This window comes from Kogia breviceps, chromosome 7 (genome assembly GCF_026419965.1).
Source record: "Kogia breviceps isolate mKogBre1 chromosome 7, mKogBre1 haplotype 1, whole genome shotgun sequence".
NCBI classification, from domain to species: Eukaryota; Metazoa; Chordata; class Mammalia; order Artiodactyla; family Physeteridae; genus Kogia; species Kogia breviceps.
The window spans coordinates 64,273,224-64,299,963 of NC_081316.1; the positions used below are offsets into that span (position 1 = coordinate 64,273,224).

Sequence of the window (26,740 nt, forward strand, 5' to 3'; positions counted from 1 at the left end):
AAGGACACTATCAAGAAAGTAAAAAAAGGAGCTTCCCTGGTGGCGCAGTGATTGAGAATCTGCCTGCCGATATAGGGGACACGGGTTCGTGCCCTGGTGCGGGAAGATCCCACATGCCGCGGAGCGGCTGGGCACGTGAGCCATGGCCGCTGAGCCTGCGTGTCCGGAGCCTGTGCTCCGCGACGGGAGAGGCCACAACAGTGAGAGGCCTGCATACCACACACACACAAAAAAAGTGATAAAACAATCCATGGGAATTCCCTGGCAGTCCAGTTGTTAGGACTCTGCACTTCCACTCCAGGGAGCACTGGTTTGATCCCTGGTTGGGGAACTAAGATCCCACAAGCCGTGCAGCTTAGCCAAAAAATAAAATTAAAAAGTTTTTTTGGGGGCTTCCCTGGTGGCGCAGTGGTTGAGAATCCGCCTGCCAATTCAGGGGACGCGGGTTCGAGCCCCAGTCTGGGAAGATCCCACATGCCGTGGTGAGGCTGGGCCTGTGAGCCATGGCCGCTGAGCCTGCGCGTCCGGAGCCTGTGCTCCGCAACGGGAGAGACCACAGCAGTGAGAGGCCCGCGTAACTCAAAAAAACAAAAAAAAAAAAAGTTTTTTTTTTTAAAAAAGTAAAATACAATCCACAAAATGGCAGAAAATATTTGCAAAGGATGTATCTGATCAGGATTTAGTATCCAGAATATATAAAGAACTCTTACAACTCAACAACAAAAAGACAAATGACCCGGGACTTCCCTGGTGGCACAGTGGTTAAGAATCTGCCTGCCAATGCAGGGGACACGGGTTTGAGCTCTGGTCCAGGAAGATCCCACATGCCACGGAGCAACTAAGCCTGTGCGCCACAACTACTGAGCCTGTGCTCTAGAGTCCGTGAGCCACAACTATTGAGCCCACATGCCACAACTACTAAAGTCGGCATGCCTAGAGCCTGTGCTCCGCAACAAGAGAAGCCACCACAATGAAAGACTGTGCACTGCATTGAAGAGTAGCCCCACTTGCCGCAACTAGAGAAAGCCCACGTACAGCAACAAAGAACCGACGCAGACAAAAATAAATAAATAAATTTTAAAAGACAAATGACCCAAATAGAATGGGCAAAAGACTTGAATTGACATTTCTCCAAAGAAGGTACACACAAGGGCCAAAAAATACATGAAAAGATGCTTAGCATCATTAGTTATTAGGGACATGTGAATCAAAACCACAAGATACCACTTCACACTCATTAGGATGGATATAGTAAGAAATGAAAAGTGTTGGAGAGAATGTGGAAAAATTGAATCCCTCACCTTGTACATTGTTGGTGGAAATGTAAAATGGTGCAGTTGTGGAAAACAGTCTGGTGGTTCCTCAATAAGTTAAACATATAATACCATATTACCCAGCAATTCCATTCCTAGATATGTACTCAGGAAAATTAAAAACAGATGTTTAGGGACTTCTCTGGTGCACAGTGGTTATGAATCCACCTGCCAGTGCAGGGGACACGGGTTCAAGCCCTGGTCCAGGAAGAGCCCACATGTTGCAAAATAACTAAGCCCATGCGCCACAACTACTGAGCCCGCGCGCCTAGAGCCCGTGCTCCATAACAAGAGAAGCCACGGCAGTGAGAAGCCTGTGCACCGCAATGAAGAGTAGCCCCCACTGGTTGCAACTAGAGAAAGCCCGCATGTAGCAACGAAGACCCAAGGCAGTTAAAAATAAATAAATCAATTTATTAGGAAAAAGCAAAAAAAAACAGGTGTTTAAACAAAAACTTGTACACACATGTTCATAGCACCATTCATGAGTCAAAAGGTGGAAACAACTTAAATATCCATCAGACATTTAAACATCAACAGATAAACAAGAAGTGGTTTATCAATACAACAGCCTGTTACTCAGCCCTAAAACATAATGAAGTTCTCATGCACGCTACAACATGGATGAATCTTGAAAACATTATGCTAAGTGAAAAAAGCCAGACACAGAGGTCACATATTGCATGATTCCATTTATTCGAAATGTCCAGAATAGGCCAATCCACAGAGACAGGAAGTTGATTAGTGGTTGCCAGGGGCTAGGGGAAAGGGGGTGAATGGGGAGTGACTGTTCAATGGATACAACGTTTCCTTTTGGAGCGTTCTGGAACTAGATAGCGGTGATGATTGCACAACACTGTGAATGTGCTAAATGCCACGGAAATGTACACTTTAAAATGGCTAAAATGGTGAGTTTAATCAGAAATTTAAAGAAGCAATTTCCATAAGTCTATTCTTTCATTCATCTATCAAACATTTATTGAACAGCTCCAGGCAAGCTTTATTCTGGATGCAGGCAATACAGAGAAATCAGATGTGGTCTTGGCTTTTGAGTTCATGGGTTGGTAGGGGAGGAAAAACATTCTGCAGACAGTTAAGTTCAATTAAGTGTTAGGGTTTCCTTCACTTAAGAATGGGCATTGTACACTGTGGGGACTGCTTTGCCAAGAAGTGAGGGGTAGAGAATAGCAATGGTAAGGCTGACGCTTGAGTGCTGAGTAGGAGTTTTCTAAGTGGATGGCAGCAAGGATGGATTTGAGACAGCGGGTGTGACTTGAGCAGGCTCACAAAGCTGGCATCAAAAAGCCTCCGGTTTTCAGCAAACTCCAAACTCAATAGCACGTGTGCAGCAGCACAGAGGATGGACTTCAGGACAGTGACGTGAGAGGTGGGTGACCACCCTGTCTGGTTGCAGTAGGTGATGCTAAGACATGTTAGGGGAATGACCTGGACTTGACTGCATGTGAGAGTCAAAGGAAGTGTGATGCCAAGATTGGGCCACTTTGTTGGTAGTGGAAACTGCCAGTCCCTAAAGTGGGTCTGCAGGACATTCTGTTCTCAGGGTACGTGGAACTAGAATTTATACTCCTCCCCATCTTATGTATTCTACTATTTTTTAATGATTTTTTTTCTTTTTGTATTTATATTTGAAACGTATTTCCCTTTTCTTTGGGCTTCCTCTGTTTTCCTGTTTGAAATATATGTTACTCTGGAAATGTCATGGCATAGTATAGTGGCATTTACAAGTGAAGTGTAAAGAATTTTCAGAACATCTAGAAACGCAGGTCTAGGGTTTAGGAATATAAGCCCTAACAACGTGATAGTGTTCATGCCTTCAGACACTGTGTCATAAATATAAACACAACTGGAAATTTGAGACAGCATAGAAGAGATGGTTGAGAACTTTATTAGGATTTATGTGCCCAGATTTTTTAAAATGTATATAATATTAAAGACACAAAACATAACACACAACTTGGGAAGAACATCTGGAAAAAATGAATGACAGAATGCCAACATTTACTTGTGAATACACAGTCTGAGAGAAGGACCAGGGGGCCTGGACACCACAGGAAAACTTGGAAAAACCTTTGCATCACCTTCTCTGTCATAAATATGTTCCCCTCAAACTGCATGTAAATCAGTTGTTGGTAAATCATATTTATCAAATGCAAGGGTGACCATTATTTTAAAGTTATCTTAAGAATGTACACTTTAGTAAAGGAAATTATTACCAATGGAGTAATGGAAAAAACCTCACTTGACTGAGAGAAATTCAAGGTCCTTCATTATTATCCTGGCTCTGCCACCAACTAGATGTGTGATTCGAGAAAATTCACTCAATCTCCCTGGGCCAATTTCCTCATCTAATCTGCGTTGTAACTCTGAATTTTCACTTATTAGATTCTTAAAGCAAGATACAGGGGTACTGGCCCACAGCCTAATGTCTAGTTTCTTCTGAAAGGTGATACTGCAGGACAGAACTGAGGGCCCTTTTACATAAGAGGAGCTGGGGATGGCAAGGCCAGCAGGCCAGTTACCAATGCTTTGTGTGTTTTGCCCCTTTATACTCCACTTTCTCATTCCCACAATCACCCTGTGATGATAACAACTTTTGTTCCAAATTCTTTACAAAAGCTTGTTCCTTAGAGCTGTCCTCTGGGAGAGACTGACAGTCTAAGGTAGGAGCCCATTCTCAGTGGTCTCTCCACCTCTGGCCCTTTCCCTACCCCCACAAGGCCGGTACTGCCTAAGGGCAAGCGCTATACCCTCTGTGCCTAGTGCGGGCCCAGGCCTAAAGAAGGAATTCAGTAAATGACTATTCACTGGATGTTTTTGAAGGAGCAAGCTGAGGCAGAGAGATGGGTCTGGTGAAATTACTGAATCTTAGGGGTGAACTTTTGGCTGCTTCTTTAAACATTTCTGAACTTCCCAAATTTTCTACAATGGGCAAAAATATATAGAAACCATAAGTATTAAACCCTCTTTTTCCAGGCTTTTAGTCAATGCCCTGGTTTCCCATAAATAATGTAAATTTTGCCCAGTTCTCCGATGTCTGGAACAGAACAAAGGTCACACATCTTTTCTTTAAGAGAAACAGCCAGTACAGTTTCCTAGTCCATTTTGCTTAAACAGCAAAGAAACAATGCATTTGTCTTTGTGGACAAATGCCATCTAGCTCCAAGCAAGGACCCCTGCCAACTGGCTTCAGAAAAGGCCATTTATCAACAGTGTTTAGGCACCACCATGATTAACCTGCCATACAGGAAGTACAAAACACATCTGTAAGCATTCTTTTGTCTTCTTAAGCAAAATAGATTTAGGCCGTATTAACTCGAAAGAGGTAAGACGGCAATGGGTCAGGCCTTTCGCTGATTACTACCATGCTGTAGACTAATTTAGGAACTGTTAGGAAGACTGAAGAAGCAAAGGAAATTACTCTCTATTGAGTACTTACTACATGCCAGATATTGTGCTGGGCACCCCATATACATTATTTCAATGTAAGCCTCACATCTAACAATCACTATCTAACATACTATATTTTCACTCATTTATCTTATTTCTTGTCTGTCTCCCTCACTTAAATGTAAACTCATAAGAAGGAACATTTTTTTTGTCTTGTTCACTGCTGTATCCTCAGTGTCTAGAACAGGGTCAGATACATATAAACAATCAATCAATATCTGTTGAATGAACAAAGTGAACATCTCCATGACACAGGTTTTATTATTCTCCTTTTATGGATGAGTAACCTGAAGTGCTCTAGTGGTGCAAATGAACTGCCCAAAGTCCCATGGCTTGTTAAGGAGCAGGACTAAAACCCCAGTCTCACTCCTTTGTTCTTTCTACAGACCAAGAGACTTAGACCTTGAAGAACTTTTCCAGCTTGACAAATCTGTAACCTAGATGTCTATAAAACACGTATTTACTTTGGGTACTCATTTGAAAATCTGAAATTTCACCGAGGAGATATATTTGGCATTTTAATGGTAAACATGTTGCTAAAATAACAAAGACACATTTCCCCAACAGAACAATTTCATCTATGGATAGACAGGAATTATCTACATCATTTCATATCTGAAAATCCTGTGAATGATTACTCTTCAGATATAAATAAAAGCACAGTAACTCTGGACACCAACAAAAACATTTGCAAACCTTCCGAGTTTCCTAAGTTACATCATTAAGATGACTATTGATATTCATGTGGTATTCTCAGTGTGGAATATCAAATACTCCCATGTACATCTGTGTTGAGTGTCCCAGCATGGGAGGAGGTAGACTTGGCACATCGAAAGCCATTCTTATCCTAAAGAAATTATATGGGAAGCTCAAGGATTCTTCAGAGAATCAGCTGTTATAAAATCCATCTCAAGAATATTCATTTTGTATGAGAGAATGCAAGAATAAGGTTAATTTTACCCAGGAGAGTACTTCAAATCCTTTCCATTTGTCAGAATATACTTGATCCATATGTGCTCCTTTACCTCTCTAGGACCACATAACAGGAACATGCCATTTGTGGTATCTTCTCATATCACTTGGGATTTTTGTAGGGATTCTGGTCCCCTTCTCCTTTGGGGAAGGCCCCTTTCCCTTCTGTCCCACTCCTGCTACCAATACAATAGTATTATACAGTCTCTATGTGGACCCAGCCAGTTAATTGTTCCTGGACCAAACGAATTGTTTGGCTCCATTCTCTCCATTGCCAACTTTTGGTGCTATTGTTTTATTCCGATAATAAAATTATTAATATTTTAGAAAAATATTTTTGGATTTATGTATATAATTTTGCATGTCACTCTTTGCACTTATATAAGTATTTTGCCATGCTGTTTTAACACTTCACAAACATTAATTATAATGACTGCATAATAGTCTATTGTATTGTCATAGTGTAATTTACTTAACCAATTTTCTACTGTTGGACTTCTGGATTGTTAAAGCATAAACTTTGCCCACATTTCAGACTATTTCTTTAGGACAGATTCCCAGAAGTAAAATTAGAGGATCAGAAGTTATAAACATTTTTAAAGCTCCTGATAGATACTGCCAAATTGCTTTTCAGAAAGCTGTTGCCAATTTACACATCCAATATTGCCAGCTTGTTTTTCTACCAATATCGATTGGTCTAAAGGATAATAAAATTTAAGTAGAACATACAGTCCTTAAATTATTAATGCAGCTGGAGAGGCATCATGACCACAGCAGAGAGGCCTGTGGCAAAGGTCATACCTTTTTGCAGGTGTGCAATTAACAATGAAGTAGTGTGAGCACATGGAACAGAAGTTTTGCAAGTGTGAACAGCAATATAATTAGATTTCAGACTGTCAAATCTACGGCTTGTGTCTGCTTTGTCTGTTGCTGTACCCCAGCACATAGGACAGTGCCTGGCACATAGAGCCACTCGGTAAAAATTTGCTGAATTAACACAGAATCTCCTTTCAGATGCAGTTTTTCAGCAGCTGTAGGATTTAGCCACTCCTGGATTCAAAGGAAACATGACTGGCTGGATTAAACACCCTTGCAAAGGTCTGTTCAATCCTGAGATTCTATTTCAACTTTGGAAAATCAATTTAAATGAAGGTGACACAATATGGCACTCTTTAGGAGAAAAACAAGTAAACATCTAAAAGAACATAGCTTGGTACCAGTTGCCAATATATATATATATATATAATTTTTTTACAAGCATGCAAAAAATATAATTCAATGAGTTTTGTCACCTCCATAGTAGTCACTTTCATAGGTGATAACAAACTTATTCAAATGCTGTTCATGATCAAGGCAATTTTGGGATTACCTTCTGTTCATTCTGTTATCACTGGTTGTAACTTGGCACCATTTTCAGTATTGCCAATTTTTTTGGAAATATTACAAGGGCAAAATATAGGTAGTAGTTTGTGTATTATAATTTTTAGCCGAGAACAGCACAAAACTTATTTTGTGAATCAGAATATGGTCAAGGTAATACAGTCAATCATTCAGCTCTAGTTCACACTCCCGGCACCACAAAGACTAGCTTCAATATTCCACAATTTCTATAGTAGTAAATTGTCAGACTGCCAGATCAGTTTGGCATTAACAATGTTACTGATGGATCAATCATCTGTCATTTTTATATACACATTTTATGTACATTAGACCAGGGGTCAGCAAACTATGGTCCATGGACCAAATCTGGCCCACCATCTATTTTTCTATGAACTGCAAACTAAGAATTTTTAAAATATTCACAGTGGTTTTAAAAATTATTTTGTGACATGTGGAAACTATATGAAATTTAAATCCCCGTATCCATAAATGAAGTCTTATTAGGACACAGCCATGCTCATCTGTTTCCATATTAGCTATGTCTGGTTTTGCATTAAAATGTTGAGAAATTACAATAGCCACTGTATGGCCCACACAGCCTAAGACATTTCCTTTACAGAAGTTTGCTGACCTCTTCACTAAATCCAAGTGGGACCTAAGAAGTACTAAAGTTTCCCACTACAGATTTTTTTGTTTCTGGATATTAATACTGGGAGAAGGGTGATGCAACTGGGACAGTATTTGCAAGGATCTGATAAGACAGACACTAGAGAAGATAAATATAAGTGTTGCCTCAAATAGCATGTAAAAGCCTGGCAGAATCTGGGGGGTCTGATCCAACTAAGAAGGAGTTAGAGAACGCAGGGTTACATATACAATCCCAGCAGCAAAGAATACTCTTATTGAGCCACATAGGACCCTGGTGACCAATCCCAAGGAGCCTAGTGAGACTTGCTGGCAATGAGGTCTGTAAATGGCAGGCTGGCTGATCAGTACATGTGATACAGTGACAGTTCCCAATAGTACCCCACTCCTGTACTAGATATCCTCAAGTCATTTAGCATCCAGATTTATCCGGGCACCTCCAAAGTCTGAACTAAGAAATGGATCTGAAAGGAAGACTCTGGTAAGCAGGCCCCAGGTACACATTCTTCCCAAACAATAACATTTCAATGAGAACTCAGAGCCAGGGGCAGAATTCAGAAGACTGCAGAATTACCCACGTTTTTTGAAATCAAAGATTGGTGAATATTTTATTCTTTCTGTTTTTTATCATTACCAGTGGGACAGGTGGAAGGTGGGATGATGGGTGGAGAACAGACTGGATAAACTCAATGATGGAATGACCTGCCCTGGAAAGTGTTTATTCCTCCCGGACTTCCAGCTGTAGTGTGTAACATTCCATGTGGATTTTGAACCAGAATGGGGAAGGGGAAGGTCAGCCTGAAACCCAGAGAGATTCCTTGACTGTGTGTTTACCTTGAGAATTATGGACAAGGTTTGCAGATGGCCAGCTCTCTTCCTGACATCCTACAGAGAGACAGGCTTCATCTCTTATGGTTAGATGGAGCTTCTCCTGCCAGGGAAAATACAGTTGCTGGGAGAGTGCGATTTGCATATTATATCTCTGAAAAACTTTCATAACTCCTGAGTACTAGAGGTAACCAAATTGCCTCAAGAAACTGGTAATACTGGTTGCCTCTGGGGAGTGGAACCCCTGGTGGCTAAGGGTGAGAGGGAGCTTTTTTGTTCCTTCCCAGTGTGCCCCTTATATATGAAGGCAATCTGGGGCCAGGGATGGAGCAATTTCTTTACTCAAGACTATAGGGCTGGGAATTCCCTGGCGGTCCAGTGGTAAGGGCTCTGTGCTCTCACTGCTGAAGGCCCAGGTTCAGTCCCTAGCTGGGGAACTAAGATCCCACAAGCTGCGTGGCACTGCAAAAAAAAACCCCTCAAAAAACAAAAGACTATAGGGCTGAAGTGGGGAGCTGGAAGAGGGATCTAAAAATCAGAAGAGAGAAAAGTTGCAGTTGAGTGGAAAACCAAGACCAAAAGGGGATTTCAAGGTCAGCATACCAAAGTGACCCAAAGCAGCTATTGGAGGGTAAGGTCCAGAATCAGAAAACAAAGGCCAGGGAAACAGAAGAGCAAGAGCAAACTGGAGAATAAACTGAGTGATATCTGAGAAAAGTCAAGGACAAGGGCCTAGGGCATGATGGGTGGAACCCTGAAATTATAGGATGAAAAAGCTCAAGAGGCCTAGGCAACAAGGTGCAGGCCAGGCAAAATTATGTCAGAAATAAAACAGATTTGGCGGGTGGACACATGAGGGGTACTGTTACATGAGAACTCTCTTGTCTGAGGACACTCTTTTGAGATTATGCTCTAAACTGGTGTGTAGAGATTCTGACCAGACGTGTGAATGGTTTGCTCTGCATGAATATTTTTACTTCCCTCCAAACTTGAGGCTTCCTAGGGTTTATTATCATCTTATTGAATATTTTCTGAGAAGTCTTGCAAATGGGCAATGGGTTCACATAGTGCAGTTCAACCTGACTACCGCCCAGGACATGATCTAAGGTAATGTTAAGTCCTTTTCACTACAGCTACTTGTAACAATTTGAATTCACCCTCCTGATTACCTGCTTCTGGTTGCTTTGTGTCCAAACCCTGTCTGGGACAACATGGCTTCCAGTACCCTACTCTCCAACATGGTCTTGGTCTAGCACCTTTGGCAGGGTCACTCCAGCCCTGTTTACAGGACAGGAATAAATCCAGAAATAAGTTCTCTCAGGACCTCTGTGTTATCACAGATTGGAAATAATGCCTGTAGGTACTGTTGTGGGAACCTGACCTGGGCATAGGGGCATACAATTCTGCAACAATTACTCCCTGGTCTGAGCAAGGATTAATATTGGTTCAGTCACCAAGTTGCCAGCTGTGGCAGCTTTCTTCTAGAAGTGCAGTGTCCCTGTTGCAAAGGCCTTATGGGGAGCCCAGGGCCTTATCCAATGTAGGAAGATGTAATGATCCTGAGATGGAATGTCTAGAAATTGCTAAGTAGGCAGACGTCTGTGAGCTGTTGCTTGGTTTGAGAGCTTTCCTGAACAATATCTTTTATTTGTGAGATAAGGTCTAAGTTTCAGAGTGCCTCAAAGCTGACAAGTATTAGTGGGAAACTTGTAATTTTTTGAAGGTGATAGTGAAAAGAACTAAAAACAGCTGTGTTGAATAAATGTTGGGCCTCTACTATCAACCAATACTGTTTACTAACTTACCAGTTAAATAATAGGAATGTAAAAATCCTTGGGTTAAAACATAGACATTGGCCAATCCTATGAAATGCTGTTACTAACCATTTCCCCCACCCAACACACACACACACACACACACACACACACACACACACACACACACACACACACACACACTCCTCCACCAGGCATTCTGAGATGTTTCCAGTCTATGTGGTATTACTTGGAACCCAACTGGGAAAAGTTCCATTCCATGAATCCTGGCAGAGAGCCAGAAAGAGATAAAGGAGTCTAAACTAGGAAAGACTGCTTTTTTGAAGGTCTGATGAGAAAATTAAATAATCAAATAAGTAGGCTATTATAAACCTATCCACAGACTCGGGGGAAGCAATTTATAAACTACTAGCATAGAGTTGGGAGTGGAGAGAGGAAGCAAATCATCCCAAATTATTTATCTTCTGTATAATACCATTATCTTCCTCTTTGGACTTTGCTATTTCAGCCAATAGTGCCCTCATTTTCCTACTGACGGAGGTTCGGAGCCTCATGCTGTTCCACCCTCCTGGGAAGCATGCCCTCATTTCCTAGCCTCCTTGTCCCATCCTTCCTTATGGATCCAGTCCAGGAACTACCTCATCCATGGAGTCCACCCAGCCCTTGGTGATTTTATTTCATAATGTCACACTGTCAATGCTCAGCAGTGTTCTAAACATTGCAGGTGCTCAAAAAAAAAAACACCTGACAAGGTTGATATTAGTTACTAAAAACAGGCTTCTGTGTGGAAATCAGCACATAGGCAGCAGACTTCCTTAATTCAAGGTCAAGAGTGTTACCTTGCCTTCCTCCTCACATATCACAGCTTGGACCTGAGTGCCCTGGTTTCTATTTTCCAGGACCAGATCCTCCTCCTCCATCAGAGGGGATACACCCAAATGAGGGGGGGCGGGGTTCCAAAGCACAAGACTAGAATGAAACAAACCCAGCACTTCTGTGAGGGGTAGGTCTGTGAAAAGGTCAGGATGGGTGGCCAACCCCTGAGTTCTGAGGGCCTCCCACTGAGTCATTTGGGAAGGATCGGCCCTTAGCATTGCTCACTACATCAGTATGCCACTGCCTTCTGTACCATACCTCAGGCCCTGACCGTGAAGCAGGCTGGAACTGTAGGCCTTCTTTTGGGGTCCTCCCAGCAGAGTATGCCTCCCTGGGCACAGAGAGAGAGAGACTCCAAGAGGTCCTGCTCCCACTTTTCATTCATATGATCCCCTGAGGCAGAATACTGAGAACAAAGGAAGAGGACAGCCACAACAAGCTAATGTCTGGACAGTGAAGAAAAAACTTGTTAAGGAAACAAAAAAGAAAAAAGAAAAATCAAGCACAAGCAAGTACGAGAAGTCAACATCCAGAAGTTCTTCAAAGTTGTGGAGAACAGCAAGGAAGATGGCCCAAGAGTCCAGCAAAGAGTAAGTAGCAGGGCCATGACATGTAAAGAGGAGTCGTAAAGAAGCTGAAAATAGATGAGCGGCAAATGAAGGAGCCTAACCTTGAGGCAGCGTTCTAGTTTGGGTTCAGCTACCCCAGATTCCTTTCACCACGGTGTGAACCAATCCTGAGCCGCCCTGCTGGGAAGGCTCCTTGAAGATGAAGTCTGCAGCAGCTGGCTGGCAGGATGGATTTGGGGATGGGATACAGGCAGAGGCATTTCCCCACCAGCTTCGCACTGGAGATGACTCCATGGTTCAGAACTTGTTACTTTTTCCCTCACACATGAGCTATTTTTCCTAGTTTCCTTTGAATGATCAGACCTAAAGTCAAGTTTTCGAGGTTCAGGCTCATCCTTCAAAATACCCGATATAACTTTTGCAGATACCTTCCTCATATTCAGGTTTTCTTTCAGAATGAGCCTAACCGTTTCTTTATCTAAATTTAACTCTTCAGCCATCATCCTCACAGTTAACTGCCTATTCGAACAAACCAAGTCCTTGACCTTCTGGATATTTTCATCCGTCCGGTGGGTGACTGGACGACCACTTCGGGCATCATCTCGAATGTCTTCCCGCCCTTCTTTAAACCTTTTGTGCCAGTCGAAAACTCTGGCCCTTGACATGACTTCATCCCCATAAGCTTCTTTTAAAAGATGGTGGGTTTCACTTGCAGACTTGTTCAATTTCACGCAGAATTTGATACTAATCCTTTGTTCTAGATATCGGTCACTCATTTTGGCACTCAAATAACACACGAACGTTAAAATGCCACGACTGTGAGGGGAAGACAGAGGGACCAATCTCTATAGGGCTGCAGGTGGAATCATGTCGCTATTCTTGCTCCTCTGAAGCCTCATCAGGGAAGAGTAATTGCTCTTCTGAGTTTCAGCCCCTCGGCTTCCAATCTAGAAGCTAACGGGGCCAAAGAGTAGCTGCAGAGCTGGGGAAAATGAAAGCTCCTAGAACCCACGTCTGCGTCCAACTCCGCGGCACGGAGATCTGCTGGGGGTGTGCAAACCAGTTACCAAGGCCGTCCCGTTCCGCGGCCCTTAAGAGTCTATGGCGATTTCCGCAATAAAAGCCTATGTGGTGTTAATTTAAGCAAGCAAGAAGCGATGCACCGGTGATGTAACGTGCAAGCTTACTCCAGATCTGCAGAAACCCGCGCTCGCGAAACCTACCGGAGTTGCCCCGGGATCCGAGGCTGGGGAGTCCGGGAGACACGCCCGTACGCGCCATTCCCTCCACTCTCGGGGTAGGCCGTGCGCAGGCGCACTGAGGCAGCCTGGGCCAGGCCCCGCCTCCGCCTCCGCCTCGCCACACCCGAGCAGGCGCGCTTCCTTGCGCGTGCCCGCCCGCGGAGAACTCGGCGGAAAGGAGGGGGCGGGGGAGGAAGGCTGAGGGAAGAGAGGGCACCCCCGGGCGCCAGGGTGCATTGTGGGAAGGAGGCGGCAGCGTCCCGGGCGGGCGGGAGGTGCACCAGCGGCGGCGGCGGCGGTAAATCCTCCCGGCCGCTCACAGCACTGTGGAGCCGCATCCCCAGCCCGGCCTCGGACCGCGGCGCCCCTCCTGCCCCTCGCGGCTTCTCTCCCGCCTGCCCCTCCCCCCGGCGCGCCGGCCCTAACGAGCCGGCCGGCCGGCCTGGCTCCCCTCCCCGGCCCCGACGGGCGGGCGGGCTGCCCTGAGGAGGCGGGGAGGGGAGGGCTGGGCCGGCCGGCGGGCAGACGACGATGCCGAACTTCTGCGCGGCCCCCAACTGCACGCGGAAGAGCACGCAGTCGGACCTGGCCTTTTTCAGGTTCCCGCGGGATCCAGCCAGGTGAGCGGTGGGCGCGAAGCTGGCAGCCCGGGCCCTCCTCCGCGATGCGCGCTGCCAACTGCCGTCCCCGGGCAGGCTCCGGGGCTAAGAGGGGCGTGGGGGGGCACAATTGTCGACCCCAGCCCGGCTCCGAGGTGGGGAGCGGGCCTCTAGCCGTGGGCGGGCTGGCGCTCGAGGGCCTTGGAGCACGTGCGCCCGCGGGGGCTCGGCGCGTAGGGCTCCACCCGAAATTAGAGGCAACTGGGGCGGCGCGGGCGGGGTAAGGTGGGTTCTCGCCCTGATTAGCTCGTGTGACCTCGGACAAGTCTCTGTCGTCTCTGGGCTTTAGTTTCCCCAGCTGTCAAAAGAGGGACTTGGATTCTATGGTTGTGGTCACCGGGGCCCTTCTACCCCCGGGACAGTGTTTCTTTTTGGAGTCCGGCCACCTTTGATCTCAAGTCAGGTCACAACTGCTCCCTCCTTCGGACTTGTTCATGGTTCAGATTCTGGCTCTGACCGTTACTCATTATCTCACTTAGTTAATGTGGGGATAACGGGGGGTGGGGCGGGGGCGGGGTGCGCGAGAGGGCATGGGAGTTGGTATTGAAACCTCTTCTATGAGGTAACCCACACGCTCAGACTTGTATTTAGAGAGTGGGGACTGTGTTTGAAAGGGGTGTTTGAAAGGCTGAGGATTTTTTCCTTGGCATCCCTTGTTGATTCATTCATTTCAGATCAACGCCTACTGTGTGCTAGGGCACTAACAATTAGAGGTACCGGAAATTCACAGTGAACGAGGTAGCGTTGCTGCTTGCAGAAAGCTTACAGTCCATTAAGGAGGCAGATAGGTAAGCAGGCGATGATAATATAGCATGCTGTTATTAGTTCTACAAATATCTATCGAAGGCCTATTAGGTACTAGGCGTTATTCTGAGCACTGGGAGGGTACAGATGAATAAATCGAAGTCCCTGCTCTCATGGAGTTTACGTTCTAGTGGGGGGAAATAAGTAAACATACCTTGTGTCAGATGGTGATAAATACTATGGAGAAAAAGCAAGTGTTTGACGGGGGGTAAGGTAGGGGAATAAGAGTAGCAGGGGAGGCACGATTGCTATTTTAAATAGCATTACCAGAGAAGGCTTCACTAAGAGGGTGTATTTGAGCAAAGACCAGAAGTAGGTTAGGGGGTCAGCCGTGGAGGTATCTAGGGGAAGAGCGTTTCAGTCTCTGGAAACAGTAAATGCACAGGCAGGGCATGCTTGTTAGAGGTCAACCAGAAGTCTGGTTGGACTTCTAAAGCTGGTTTAAGGAAGGAGGGAGAGGGAAAGATGAAACCAGAAAAATGTGCGTGTGTATGTGGTAGGGGCAAATTGTGTAGGCCATTGTAGGCGGTGGAAAGCACTATGGCATTTATGCTGAGTGAAATAGGAAGTCGTGGAAGGGTTTAGAGGGGAGAGACAGTATACTTTAAACAGGATCACTGGGTACTTGTTAAATACATTGTAGGGAGGCAGAGGTGAGAACAGAAAGGCCAGTTAAAGGCAATTGCGATAATTCAGCTTAATAGAAGGGGAGGTGGTAAGTAGTTGCATTTGAGATATATTTTGGAAGGTGAAACCAACAGGATTTGTTAATGGTGTAGATGTAGGTTGTAAGAGAAAAACTGAAGTCAAAATGACTCTTAAGATTTTTAATCTGAGCCTTTATTGAGCTATGGAAGATAGGGAGGAGCAGGTTTGGTGGAGGAATATTAAAAGTTTGATTTAGGACATGTGAAGTTTGAGAGGCCTGATAGACATTCAAGAATAGATGTCTTCATACTGTATACATCAGTGAACTCAAAATGGTCCATATTTAGATCAATGATCTAAATATTTAAGAGCTAAAACCATAAAAAGATATACAAGTCAGGAATTTAGAGACTTCCAGACTGGAGATTGTAAATATGGGTGTTCTCAATTTATAGAGGGTATTTAAAACCGTGGAACCAGGTAAATAAAGCAGAGTAGGTATGAGGATTGAACCCTGGGGTGTTCCTAGTGTTTAAAGTTCAGGGAGATGAGGAGGAACTAGCTCAAGAGAGTGAGGAAAAGCTGTTGGGTTCTGTGGGAGCAGAGGAGAGGAGCATCTTAATCTGACTGAACCTCACTTCATTCAGCATTAATCTTCCTTTGAGCCAAATTGGGAGTATATTTCACTTGTGTAATGAGGGCACCACTAGTCATTTCTGGACCACAGGTTGTTCATGTTCATAGGTAGTGAATACTCTTTTCATTATGCTTCTTAGTCAGGGAATATGTCCTTTCGGGGCTTACAGTCTCAGATTTGGAAGGAGTTTTTAGATCTAGTGCAGTATCCTTTGAAGTGTCAGAATTCCTTCAAGAATAGTGGCTTTTAAACCTTTTTTGGGTCTCTGTCCCCTTTGGAAATCTAATGTAAGGACCGTTGAGAAAAGACATCGACACAATTTCATATCAATTTTTTTATGGATCCTTTAGGGATCCTGCGCATTTCTGACAGGTGAGCCTTTGCTAAAACACCTCCAGTGCCAGTTTCTCTGTGAGGGGATACTTGAGGATTCTGGACAGCATTGGCTATTGTTTCTTCCTTTTATTGAGTGGAAATGTGCCCTATAATTTATGCTTGGGAGGTCCTGGTTTTCTTAGGGTGACAATGAACAAAGCTGTTGCCTGTTTTATTTTTAAATTTTATTATTTTATTTTATTTATTTTTGGCCTCGCCATGCAGCATGTGGGATCTTAGTTCCCCAACTAGGGGTCAAACCCGTGCCCCCTAGAGTGGAAATGTGGAGTCTTAACCACTGGATCACCAAGGAGTTCCCCGGTGCCCTTTTTATGTAAGAGCCCCTTGAGTGTTTCAAGACCAAATTATGAACTTTTCTTAATATTTTTTTAAAAAAAAATCTTTATTGGGCTTCCCTGGTGGTACAGTGGTTAAGAATCCACCTGCCAATGCAGGGACACGGCTTCGAGCCCTGGTCAGGGAAGATCCCACATGCCGCGGAGCAACTAATCCTGTGCGCCACAACTACTGAGCCTGTGCTCTAGATCCTGTGAGCCACAACTACTGAGCCCGTGAGCCACAACTGTTGAAGCCCATGCCTAGAGCCTGTGCTCTGCAACAAGAGAGGCCACCACAATGAGAAGCCCGTGCACCGCAGCGAAGTGTAGCCCCCACTCTTTGCAACTAGAGAAAGCCCACGCCCAGCAATGAAGACCCAATGCAGCCTAAAATAAATAAATAAAATAAGTAAATTTGTAAAAAAAAAAAAAACACCACCATCTTTATTGAGATATTCACATACCATACAATTCACCCATTTAAAGTGTGCAGTTCAGTGGCTTTTGGTATGTTACATTATTAGTTTTTAAATTTTTTGATAAAAATATACTGTTGTCCCTTGGTATCTGCAGGGGATTAATTCCAGGACCCTCCCCCCCACCCTGTGGATACCAAAATCCATGGATGCTCAAGTCCCTTATATAAAATGGCAGTAGTATAACATAAAATTTGCCATTTTAACCATTTTTTTAAAACCATTTTTGAGTGTATAATTCAGTGGCATTAGTTACATTCACTATGTTCTGCAATCATCACCACTATCTATTTCCACAGCTTTTTCATTACCCTGAGCAAAAACTCTAACCATTAAGCAATAACTCCTCATATCCCAGTCAACTTTTCAGTCTCCATGAATTTGATTTAGGTACTTTTTACTCATACTATGAGTGGAATCATACAATAATAGTCCTTTTGTGTCTGGCTTATTTTACTTAACAGTGTATTAAAGCTCTTAACATTTTTTCTAAACCAAAGGTCAATACTATAGGATTTCAAATTCTACTGAATTTGACAGTTTTTTCCACTGTGCCCAGAGTTAATTATAATAAAGGAGTACAGTAGTTTCCAGAGTTGTTTATTGAATTAATAACAGTATTCTTAGGGTTAGTGATTATAACTAGTTTTTTTTTTTTTTCTGTAAATGGGTTGTAGGGAGGGTTGATAAAAGGTGACATTGCCACCCTCTATTATTCAAAAGTTAACTCGCATTGTTAACTAACAATAAAGATAAGTATATTTAATGTGATTAAGTAGTACATTTCCCATTCATCATATTTATGAATGCCTTGCACACTTGTAGAAACAGCTATTTAGAGGTAACTTAAAATTCAAGAGTGTAGTCAATAAATGGCACTATGTGGAATTTCATACCCTAATATCTCATATTGGTTTAGAAAAAGTGGCATTAATGTACTTTAAAAAAATATAATAGAAGCAGCTCACCTTAGGGCAGTGGCAGGGAGATAGATTACCTGAAGTTAAAGTTAAAAAAAAAAATGCCTAAATCATTATTGCCCCAGGATGGCTTGACTAATGCCCAAGCTTGGCAGGAACCTGGGGGCAGGTCACAGTGGAACTCATCCCCAGACCAGGTAAAGGTAGAGCTAATGTATTGCTCTTATTATTAGAGAGAGTTGGGCAGTTGAAGGGTTCTTCTTCCTCCTCAGGCAGTTAGTACTGACTCATCCCTGAGGTAGTGAGGTCTTCCAAGTTTCTTTGGTAATTTAATCAAAGTTAATTGAGAGTTGATGTACTCTAAGATGTAAAATGTAAAACGGTGGTTTCCCAGGCACTTGTGAGGGTCTCCAAGACCCTTTCAAGGAGTCTACAAGGTAAAAACTACTTCATAATAACACTGATATTATTTGCTATTTTCATGCTTATTCTCTCAGGAGTGTACAGTGGAGTTTTTTAGGGGCTATGTAACATTATGAAATCACTGCTCAGATAAAGTATATTTTGTGTTCTATAAAATTTTCTAAGTATGATTATTCAGATGCAGGTGTTTGGTAGACATTTTCTTTGAAATGAACAAAATAAGCAACTGACAGCCAAGCATTCAAGGAAAAATTAGAATTTTGGAAAATTTATATTCATCACTTTGAGCTTGACAGCTCTCTAACATTTAGACTTTTCTGATGCAATCATTGGTGATATTGATAAATGTGACTTTTAATATATTGTATAATGAAATGTGTTACCATTCCAATGGTCTGCCTAACTCAAACTGATAAATTCATGATTTTACAAAGACATGCATGGATAAAAGTGCTATTCAAAGTGCAAGTTAGACTAATGGATTTTAATGAAACAGTGTGAAAAGGCTCATTGGTCTGGTTTCAGATTCCACATTGCAGCTAATCTTTAAGAAACCACCACTTGTGGACTTCAGTGCCCTATCAAAGAACATCCACAATTATATGGGAAACAGAGGAATATTGTAATAACCTTTTAAACTGTATGTCATTGAGGAGTCATTGTCTTTGGTTGAAGTCAACCAGAACAACATATGGCAACAGATTAAATACAAAAGCAGATGTGAGAATCTAGGTATCTTCTGTTAAGTTAGACATTAAAGAGATTTGCAAAGATGGTGAACAGTGCCATTCTTTTCACTGAATGTTTTTTTTGTTTTTGGTTTTGTTTTTTTTGTGGTACGCGGGCCTCTCACTGTCGTGGCCTCTCCCGTTGCGGGCTCCGGACGCACAGGCTCAGCGGCCATGGCTCACGGGCCCAGCCGCTTCGCGGCATGTGGGATCTTCCCAGACCGGGACACGAACTCGTGTCCCCTGCATCGGCAGGCAGACTCTCAACCACTGCGCCACCAGGGAAGCCCACTAAATGTTTTTTGTTTTGGAAAAATAGTTATTTTGTTAAAATGTTATCTATGTTAACATGTAATGGGATTGCTATTTTTAATGAATTAATAAATATTTTTTAAATTTCTAAGTTTTAGTTTCTGTAATTATGAACATTGTTAGATAAAATGCACATAAACAAAAGTTCTTTAGATAGTTAATAATTTAAGAGGTAAAGGAGTCCTGAGACTACGAAGTTTGAGAATCACTTCTGTAAGGTACAGTCTTAAAGTACTTTCATATGCTCTCATTTAATCCTCCAAACAATGCTGTGAGTTGTAATAATAACAATAATACTTAGAGAATACTTTATTTTGTGTGCCAGGCACTATTCTATGTGTTTTATGTACACTATTTCAATTAACCCTTGCAATAAATTTTGAGATAGTTTGAAACAGGAGGGAAGGGGGCAGGGCACAACCTTTAAAAGAATGACATAGCCATAGGACATGACAAACACTGGTTAAGGGGCTTCCCTGGTGGCGAAGTGGTTGAGAGTCCGCCTGCCGATGCAGGGGACATGGGTTCGTGCCCCGGTGGGGGAGGATCCCACATGCCGTGGAGCAGCTGGGCCCGTGAGCCATGGCCGCTGAGCCTGCGCGTCCGGAGTCTGTGCTCTGCAGTGGGAGAGGCCACAACAGTGAGAGGCCCACGTACCGCAAAAAAAAAAAAAAAAACTGGTTAGAACCAACTAGATCCAAGATTCCAAGATGGCGGAAGATTCGACTTCCAGCAGACCTTGAGCCTTATTATATGCTTATTGTAATACATTAGCTAAATGACACACCCACTAGCGTCATGACAGTTCTGAGGCCAACCATAAAAAGCTAAAAAGTGGGAGGTGGCCCAATTTCTGGAAATCCCAGCCCCCTCCCTGCCCCCCCAAATAGTTGGAATAATGCTCCCACTTATTAGCCTATGAAATTACCCAGCCCATAAAAACTAACCATGCCATATTTTGAGGTTCTCTTGCCTTCTGAGATGGCCCACACTCTGTCGGTGGAGTGTGTTTCCCAAGGCTTCTCGCCTTCTGAGATGGCCCACACTGTAGAGTGTGTTTCTCTCTAAATAAATCCACTTGTTTTTAAAAATTTATTTAGTTATTTATTTTTGGCTGCATTGGGTCTTTTGTTGTTGCACACAGGCTTTTCTCTAGTTGCAGCGAGCGGGGGCTACTCTTTGTTGCGGTGCGTGGGCTTCTCATTGCAGTGGCTTCTCTTGTTGTGGAGCATAGGCTCTAGGCACGTGGGCTTCAGTAGTTGTGGCTTGCAGGGCTGTAAAGCACAGGCTCAGTAGTTGTGGCGCACGGGCTTAGTTGCTCCGCGGCATGTGGGATCTTCCCGGACCAGGGCTCGAACCCTTGTCCCCTGCATTGGCAGGCGGGTTCTTAACCACTGCACCACCGTGGATGTACGGTAAATCTACTTCTTACCTATCACATCATCTCCACATTCTTTTGTGAGGAGGCAAGAACCTTAAATTCACTGGGAATACTTTCAGATGAGCAAAGCAGACACAGGTTAGCTAACTTATTCAAGGTCCTACAGGAATATCTAAAACCCCAAATGTAGGATAAAGTATGTAATATTATCCAAACTTATTTGACTGTGAAACCTTTTTTTTTAATTGGAACAATTCTTTGACTAGTGTTCCTTGGAATATGGTTTGGAAATTCTGCATAAGTTGAAGACCATTGAAGGAAAAAATTACAAATAAAACTTAAAAAGGAGTGGTCAATGGTGGTTGAATAGTACTGAAAGAGTGATTAAGTTGAGGATAGAAGGTGACCATTGGATTTGGCAGGATGAAATTCATAACTTTTAGCTGTCCCGGGTAGCCATGACAAAATCTTGCACCATCCCACTCTGTCCTGCCCAGAATGTGAATCATCCCATCGTCCAGCACATCCACACTGTATACACCCCACCCGTTAGTACTGGAAAAACATAGTATATATAGGGTTCGGTACTATACGTGGTTTCAGGCATCCTCTGAGGGTCTTGGAATATATCCCCCATGGGTAAGGGGGAGACTACTGTACAGAGAGGTAGAGGAGTTTTACGTATCTGGGTGTGTGTGTGGGGGTACATACTCTTCAAATCTGAAAAGTTTTCCTCAATAAGTGACGTTTGAGCTAAGATCTGATGGCTGATGTTTGCAAAGGCTTTCCTGTGTAAAGGAAGTAAAAAAAGGCAATGAAGAGGATTCTAGGTTGAATAAACAGCATGGGGAACAGCTCTAGGATAAAAGGGATCACAGTGCATGCATGAAACTGAAGTAAGGCATGTGAGGGGGCAGAGTGCAAGGGTGGGTGCGATATGAAGAGGGAAATGTTGACGATCTAGATTGTACAGAATCTTACAAGACATGTGAGGAGTTGGTTCTTTATCCTAAGGGTAACGGGAAGTCACTAAAGGATCTTAAGCAGGGAAAGATATTCTCAAATTGGCTTTTTAAAGCATTTTACACTTGGAGAAGGGGTGAGAGAAAGGTAAGGCTAGTTTGGAAGTAGATGGATTGGGGGAGTCATTCCACTCTGCCAAGGGAAAAAAAAAGGCTACAGAATCTGGAGTACAGGACACAGAACAGCAACAGGGAGAGCTAGGACAGGGAAGACATTGGTTAAAAAAAATAATTGAGAGATAACTGTATAAGTGTGTGTATACATCTTAACACATACACAAATACATGTATGAAAAAAAAACCCAAGATCTAGCCACAAGTCTCATAACTACTACGAAAAAAAACAAAACAAATACATTTATGCATGTAGAAAAGGCTTGTGGTTATATGTAATTTTTATAACTTATTGATGTAAAACATATATATACAGAAGATCACAAATCATAAGTGTATGGCTTGTTAGATTTTCAGAGTAACATGTCCATGAAACTTTTACCCAGATTAAAAATAAATGGAATATTACTAACATCCCAAACTTCTTCTCCCCTGTGGCCCTTTCAGTCATTATCCTACTCTCCCCCATAGTAGACACTGTTTGACTTCACATACATTAGATTAATTGGTTATTGAGGAGAAGGGGAAGAGTGATGGGGAGCTGTTTTATTGGTATATGGCATACATAGGAAAAAGTGCAAAAATGGTAGTCTAGAACTTGATGAATTTTTACAAACTGAATATGCCCAGGTCACATTCCAGCTATAGAACATTACTAGCACCTCAGAAGCCTCCTTTGTGCCCACTGCTAGTCATTACCTCTCTCCAAATGTATCCACTGTTCACTATCATTACCGTTTTGGGGGTCTCCAAGCCACCGCCATATCCAGAGATTTACCGGGACTCATGGAACTCAGTGTTTAATTGTACTCACAGCTAAGATTTATTACAGCCATGTAGTAAGAACACACATCTGGATCATGAGAGGAAAAAGACACAGGTAGAGTATGGAAGGATCCATGTGTAGGCTTCCTTATGCTCTCTCCCTCCCATGAGGGGTCACTCAGATCCCACTTTCCCCACTAATGAAAATGCAACATCTGTGCCATGTTTCTGCCCAGAGAAGCCCGTTAGAGACCCAGTGCCCAAAGTTTTTATTGAGGTCTGGTCATTTAGACACACTCTGCTTAGCATATGCTAAAATTCCAGACTCCCAGAAGGAAGGCAGGTGCTCATTAAAAGTCATACTGTTTGCACAGTCTGGGCTCCATAAGTCACCTTATCAGTTAGAAGAAGTTTTATGTCAGTGTAGGGAACTGTTTACCAGCCAAGTTCCCAGACTTCAGCCAAAAGACCATCCTTAAAAACAAGCCTTTCTGAGGATAGCAGTCTCAGGCCTGCTCTGTTAACTCTTTTTCTGCACAATCACCATAGTGATTCTACTTTTGCCTATTCTTTTTTTTTTTTTTTTTTTTAGCTGTCAGCCTTCTTTTTTTTTTAAACATCTTTATTGGAGTACAATTGTTTTACAATAGTGTGTTAGTTTTTCCTTTACAACAAAGTGAATCAGTTATACATATACATATGTTCCCATATCTCTTCCCTCTTGCATCACCCTCTCTCCCACCCTCCCTATCCCAGCCCTCTAGGTGGTCACAAAGCACAGAGGTGATCTCCCTGTAGTTTTGCCTATTCTTGAACTTAATGTGAAAGGAATCACATAGTATGTACTCCTGGCTTATTGTGCTCAACATTATGTTTCTGAGGTCTAACTAGTTCATTCATTCCCATTGCCATAGTAGTCTTTATATAATAGTATACCACAGTTTATCCTTTCCACCCTTGATGGGCCAAGTTGTTTCACCTTCTCATCAACATTGGGTATTATTTCTTTTATATCGTAGTCATTCATATGAGTATGTAGTAATATTTACAGTTTTAATTAGTATTTTCCTCATGACTAATGAGATTGAGCTTTTTAAAAAATTGTTTATTATTTTTTAAAAATTAATTTATTTATATTTTATTTTTGGCTGTGTTGGGTCTTCGTTGCTGCATGCGGGCTTTCTTTAGTTGCGGTGAGCAGGGGCTTCTCATTGAGGTGGCTTCTCTTGTTGCGGAGCATGGGCTCTAGGCACACGGGCTTCAGTAGTTGTGGCACGTGGGTTCAGTAGTTGTGGCTCGCATGCTCTAGAGCGCAGGCTCAGTAATTGTGGTGCATGGGCTTAGTTGCTGCGCAGCATGTGGGATCTTCCCTGACCAGGGCTTGAACCTGTGTCTCCTGCATTGGCAGGCGGATTCTTAACCATGGCTCCACCAGGGAAGTCCTATTATTATTTTTTTTTCATGTGTATTGGCCAGCTTTTTATTGTTAATTGCCTTTTCAAGTCTCTTGCCCATTTTTATATTGGGTTGTCTGATTTATTTGTGGGAGTTCTTCATATATATTTTGGATATGAGTTCGTTGTTGGATCTATGTATTGCAGATACCTTCTTCCCTTTTGTGGGTTGCCGTTTCACTCTTAAGTGGCTTCTTTTAATGAAGAAAAGTTATTAACTCTAAAGTAGCCTAATGTATTCATCTTTTCCTCTAGAGTTTATGTTTTCTGTTGCCTTTTTAAGAGATCTTTGTGCCAAGGTGATGAAGATGGTCTACTGTGTTATCTTTTAGAAACTTTGCTTTACCTTTCATATTTAGAGCTACAATTCACTTGGAATTTATTTTTTTGTATATGGTGTAAAAATACATGTCAGGATTCATTTTTCTTCATATGGATATCCCATTCAGCACTATTGAAAAAATTTGACTTCACTGCTGTGCAATGTTACCTTTGTCTTAAGCATCCACAGCTCTTGATCTTGTTCCATTGTTTTATCCTTGTGCCAATACCACACTGTCTTAATAACCTTTATAATAAGTCTTACTGTCTGGTAGTATAAGTCTTTCAACTTTTTTTCCCCCGAGATTGTCTTAACTATGCTTAGTCCTTTGAATTTCTGTATAAAGTTTTAGAATGATCTTTGTCATTTCTCTCTGTATCTCTCTCTGTCTCTCTCTCTCTCTGACTCTCACACAGACGCACACACACACACAGAGACATACACAAAAGAACTTGTTGTGATTGTATTAAATCAGTAAATCATTTGGAGGAGAATTGATATCTTTTTTTTTTTTTGGCTGCTTTGGGTCTTCATTGCTGCACACGGGCTTTCTGTAGTTGTGGCAAGTGGGGGCTACTCTTCGTTGTGGTGTGCGGGCTTCTCATTGGTGGCTTCTCTTGTGGAGCACGGGCTCTAGGCCTGCAGGCCTCAATAGTTGCAGCACGAAGGCTCAGTAGTTGTGGCACGCGGGCTCTAGAGCGCAGGCTCAGTAGTTGTGCACGGGCTTAGTTGCTCCGCGGCATGTGGGATCTTCCTGGACCAGGGATCAAATCCATGTCCCCTGCATTGGCAGGTGGGTTCTTAACCACTGCGCCACCAGAGAAGTCCAGTATCTTTAGGATTCAGTGTACCAATCCATGAACTTGTATATCCCTCCATTTATTTAAGCTATTTAAAAATTTTTTCTTTTAGAGGTCTTACACATCTTTCACTAGGTTTATTTCTAGGTATTTGATATGGAACACGTAGGTGTAGTTAATTGGCCTCTCTGCTCAACCTTTCTCTCTTTTTTTAAAAATATCTTTATTGGAGTATAATTGCTTTACAATGGTGTGTTAGTTTCTGCTCTATAACAAAGTGATGCTCAACCTTTCTTGATTGAATCTGAGTGTTCCTTTTACCAGAAAGCTATTTCAACTTAGTTCAGAAATAATACAGACAGTAGTTGTCTGTGTGGAAGGTCTTCAGAGATTTAAGAATTAAAAAACAAACTTAACTCTAGCAATATGGCAAATTATTTTATACCAAATAATTTAGATGTTGAAACATGAAATATTTATAATCATATTGTACAGCTGTGTAAAACTATGATTAAAATATGGACATCTTAGGCATCATTACTGTGTATAGTATTACTTCTTGGTCAAATGAGATGAACAATTTAGGTGTGGTTTTAGTTTAGGTTAGGTAATCAACATTTCACCATGGTTTTACATATTGAGAGTGGAGTGAATTAAGTGTCAGAGTGTTGTGTGTGTTTAGTGGTAAATTTGTAATGTTAAGACATAAGAAAATATACTCTGATGTAATTATAAAATAAATATTTTCAAGTTTGTGACACTATATATTCATGGCGGACTTTTATTCTTAGAAGCTTGAAGAATGAAGGAAAGATCTAGTTGTAACCTTTAACAAATTACTTAATATTTCTGTGCCTTCGTTTCTTCATCTGCACAAGGGGGATAATAATAATAGTACTCCCTTTGTTTTAGTTTTTTTTAAAATCAACTTATATTCAATTTTGTTTTCCTGAAATTTCTACCAGTAGAGCTTATTTTTCCCCTTTTAGGTACATAGAACATTTCTATCCCCTTTGGAAACAATTTAGAATAGTGTCTGGCTCTTAATACGTGCTTAATAAGCATTGTGGTGATGATGAAGAATAAGCATGATGATGAAGAAGAAGAAGATGATGATGGGTTTTTTTGCAGATATTTAAGCACCAAGAGGACATGGACTTTGTCTCATTCACTATCTTTAACATTGTCTGTGTACTAGATTGTGTAGACACAATCCCTGCATTCATGGAGCTTGCAATCTAGTTTGTACATCATTGTAGATAATCATGTTCATAATAAAGCAAATGAATACAGCCATCATGCTTCCATAATCAACTCTAGTTATTTATAGAACATCTACTTACTAATTTTCTACAATGACAGTGTCTTTTCATATGCTTGTTTAAGTTGAAATCCTGAGGGGAATGTTAAGCCATTGGCCTCATGCTTGTGCAGGTTTTTGCTTGTATTGCTGATGATTGAGTCCTCTCTGATGCCAGGATGTCCTGGGAGTTGA

At 42.4% G+C, this 26,740-nt stretch overlaps 2 protein-coding genes across 4 annotated transcripts in view; one reads left to right on the top strand and one right to left on the bottom strand.

Annotated features, from left to right (window-relative positions):
- GVQW3 (GVQW motif containing 3) overlaps positions 1-13,043 on the bottom strand; it is a 28,906-nt gene extending 15,863 nt beyond the window's left edge. The window contains exon 1 of one of the 2 annotated variants that reach the window (XM_067038472.1): positions 12,138-13,043. In XM_067038472.1, coding sequence (XP_066894573.1) covers positions 12,138-12,602 — 465 coding nt within the window. In that variant the 5' untranslated portion in view covers positions 12,603-13,043. Of the gene's footprint in view, positions 1-11,748 lie in introns of those variants that run through there. The other variant, XM_059067812.2, reaches the window with a different exon arrangement.
- A 232-nt stretch (positions 13,044-13,275) lies between these two features.
- THAP12 (THAP domain containing 12) overlaps positions 13,276-26,740 on the top strand; it is a 31,831-nt gene continuing 18,366 nt past the window's right edge. For both annotated transcript variants that reach the window (XM_067038473.1, XM_059067808.2), the window contains exon 1: positions 13,276-13,687. In XM_067038473.1, the coding sequence (XP_066894574.1) occupies positions 13,599-13,687 (89 nt within the window). In that variant the 5' untranslated portion in view covers positions 13,276-13,598. The remainder of the gene's footprint in view (positions 13,688-26,740) is intronic.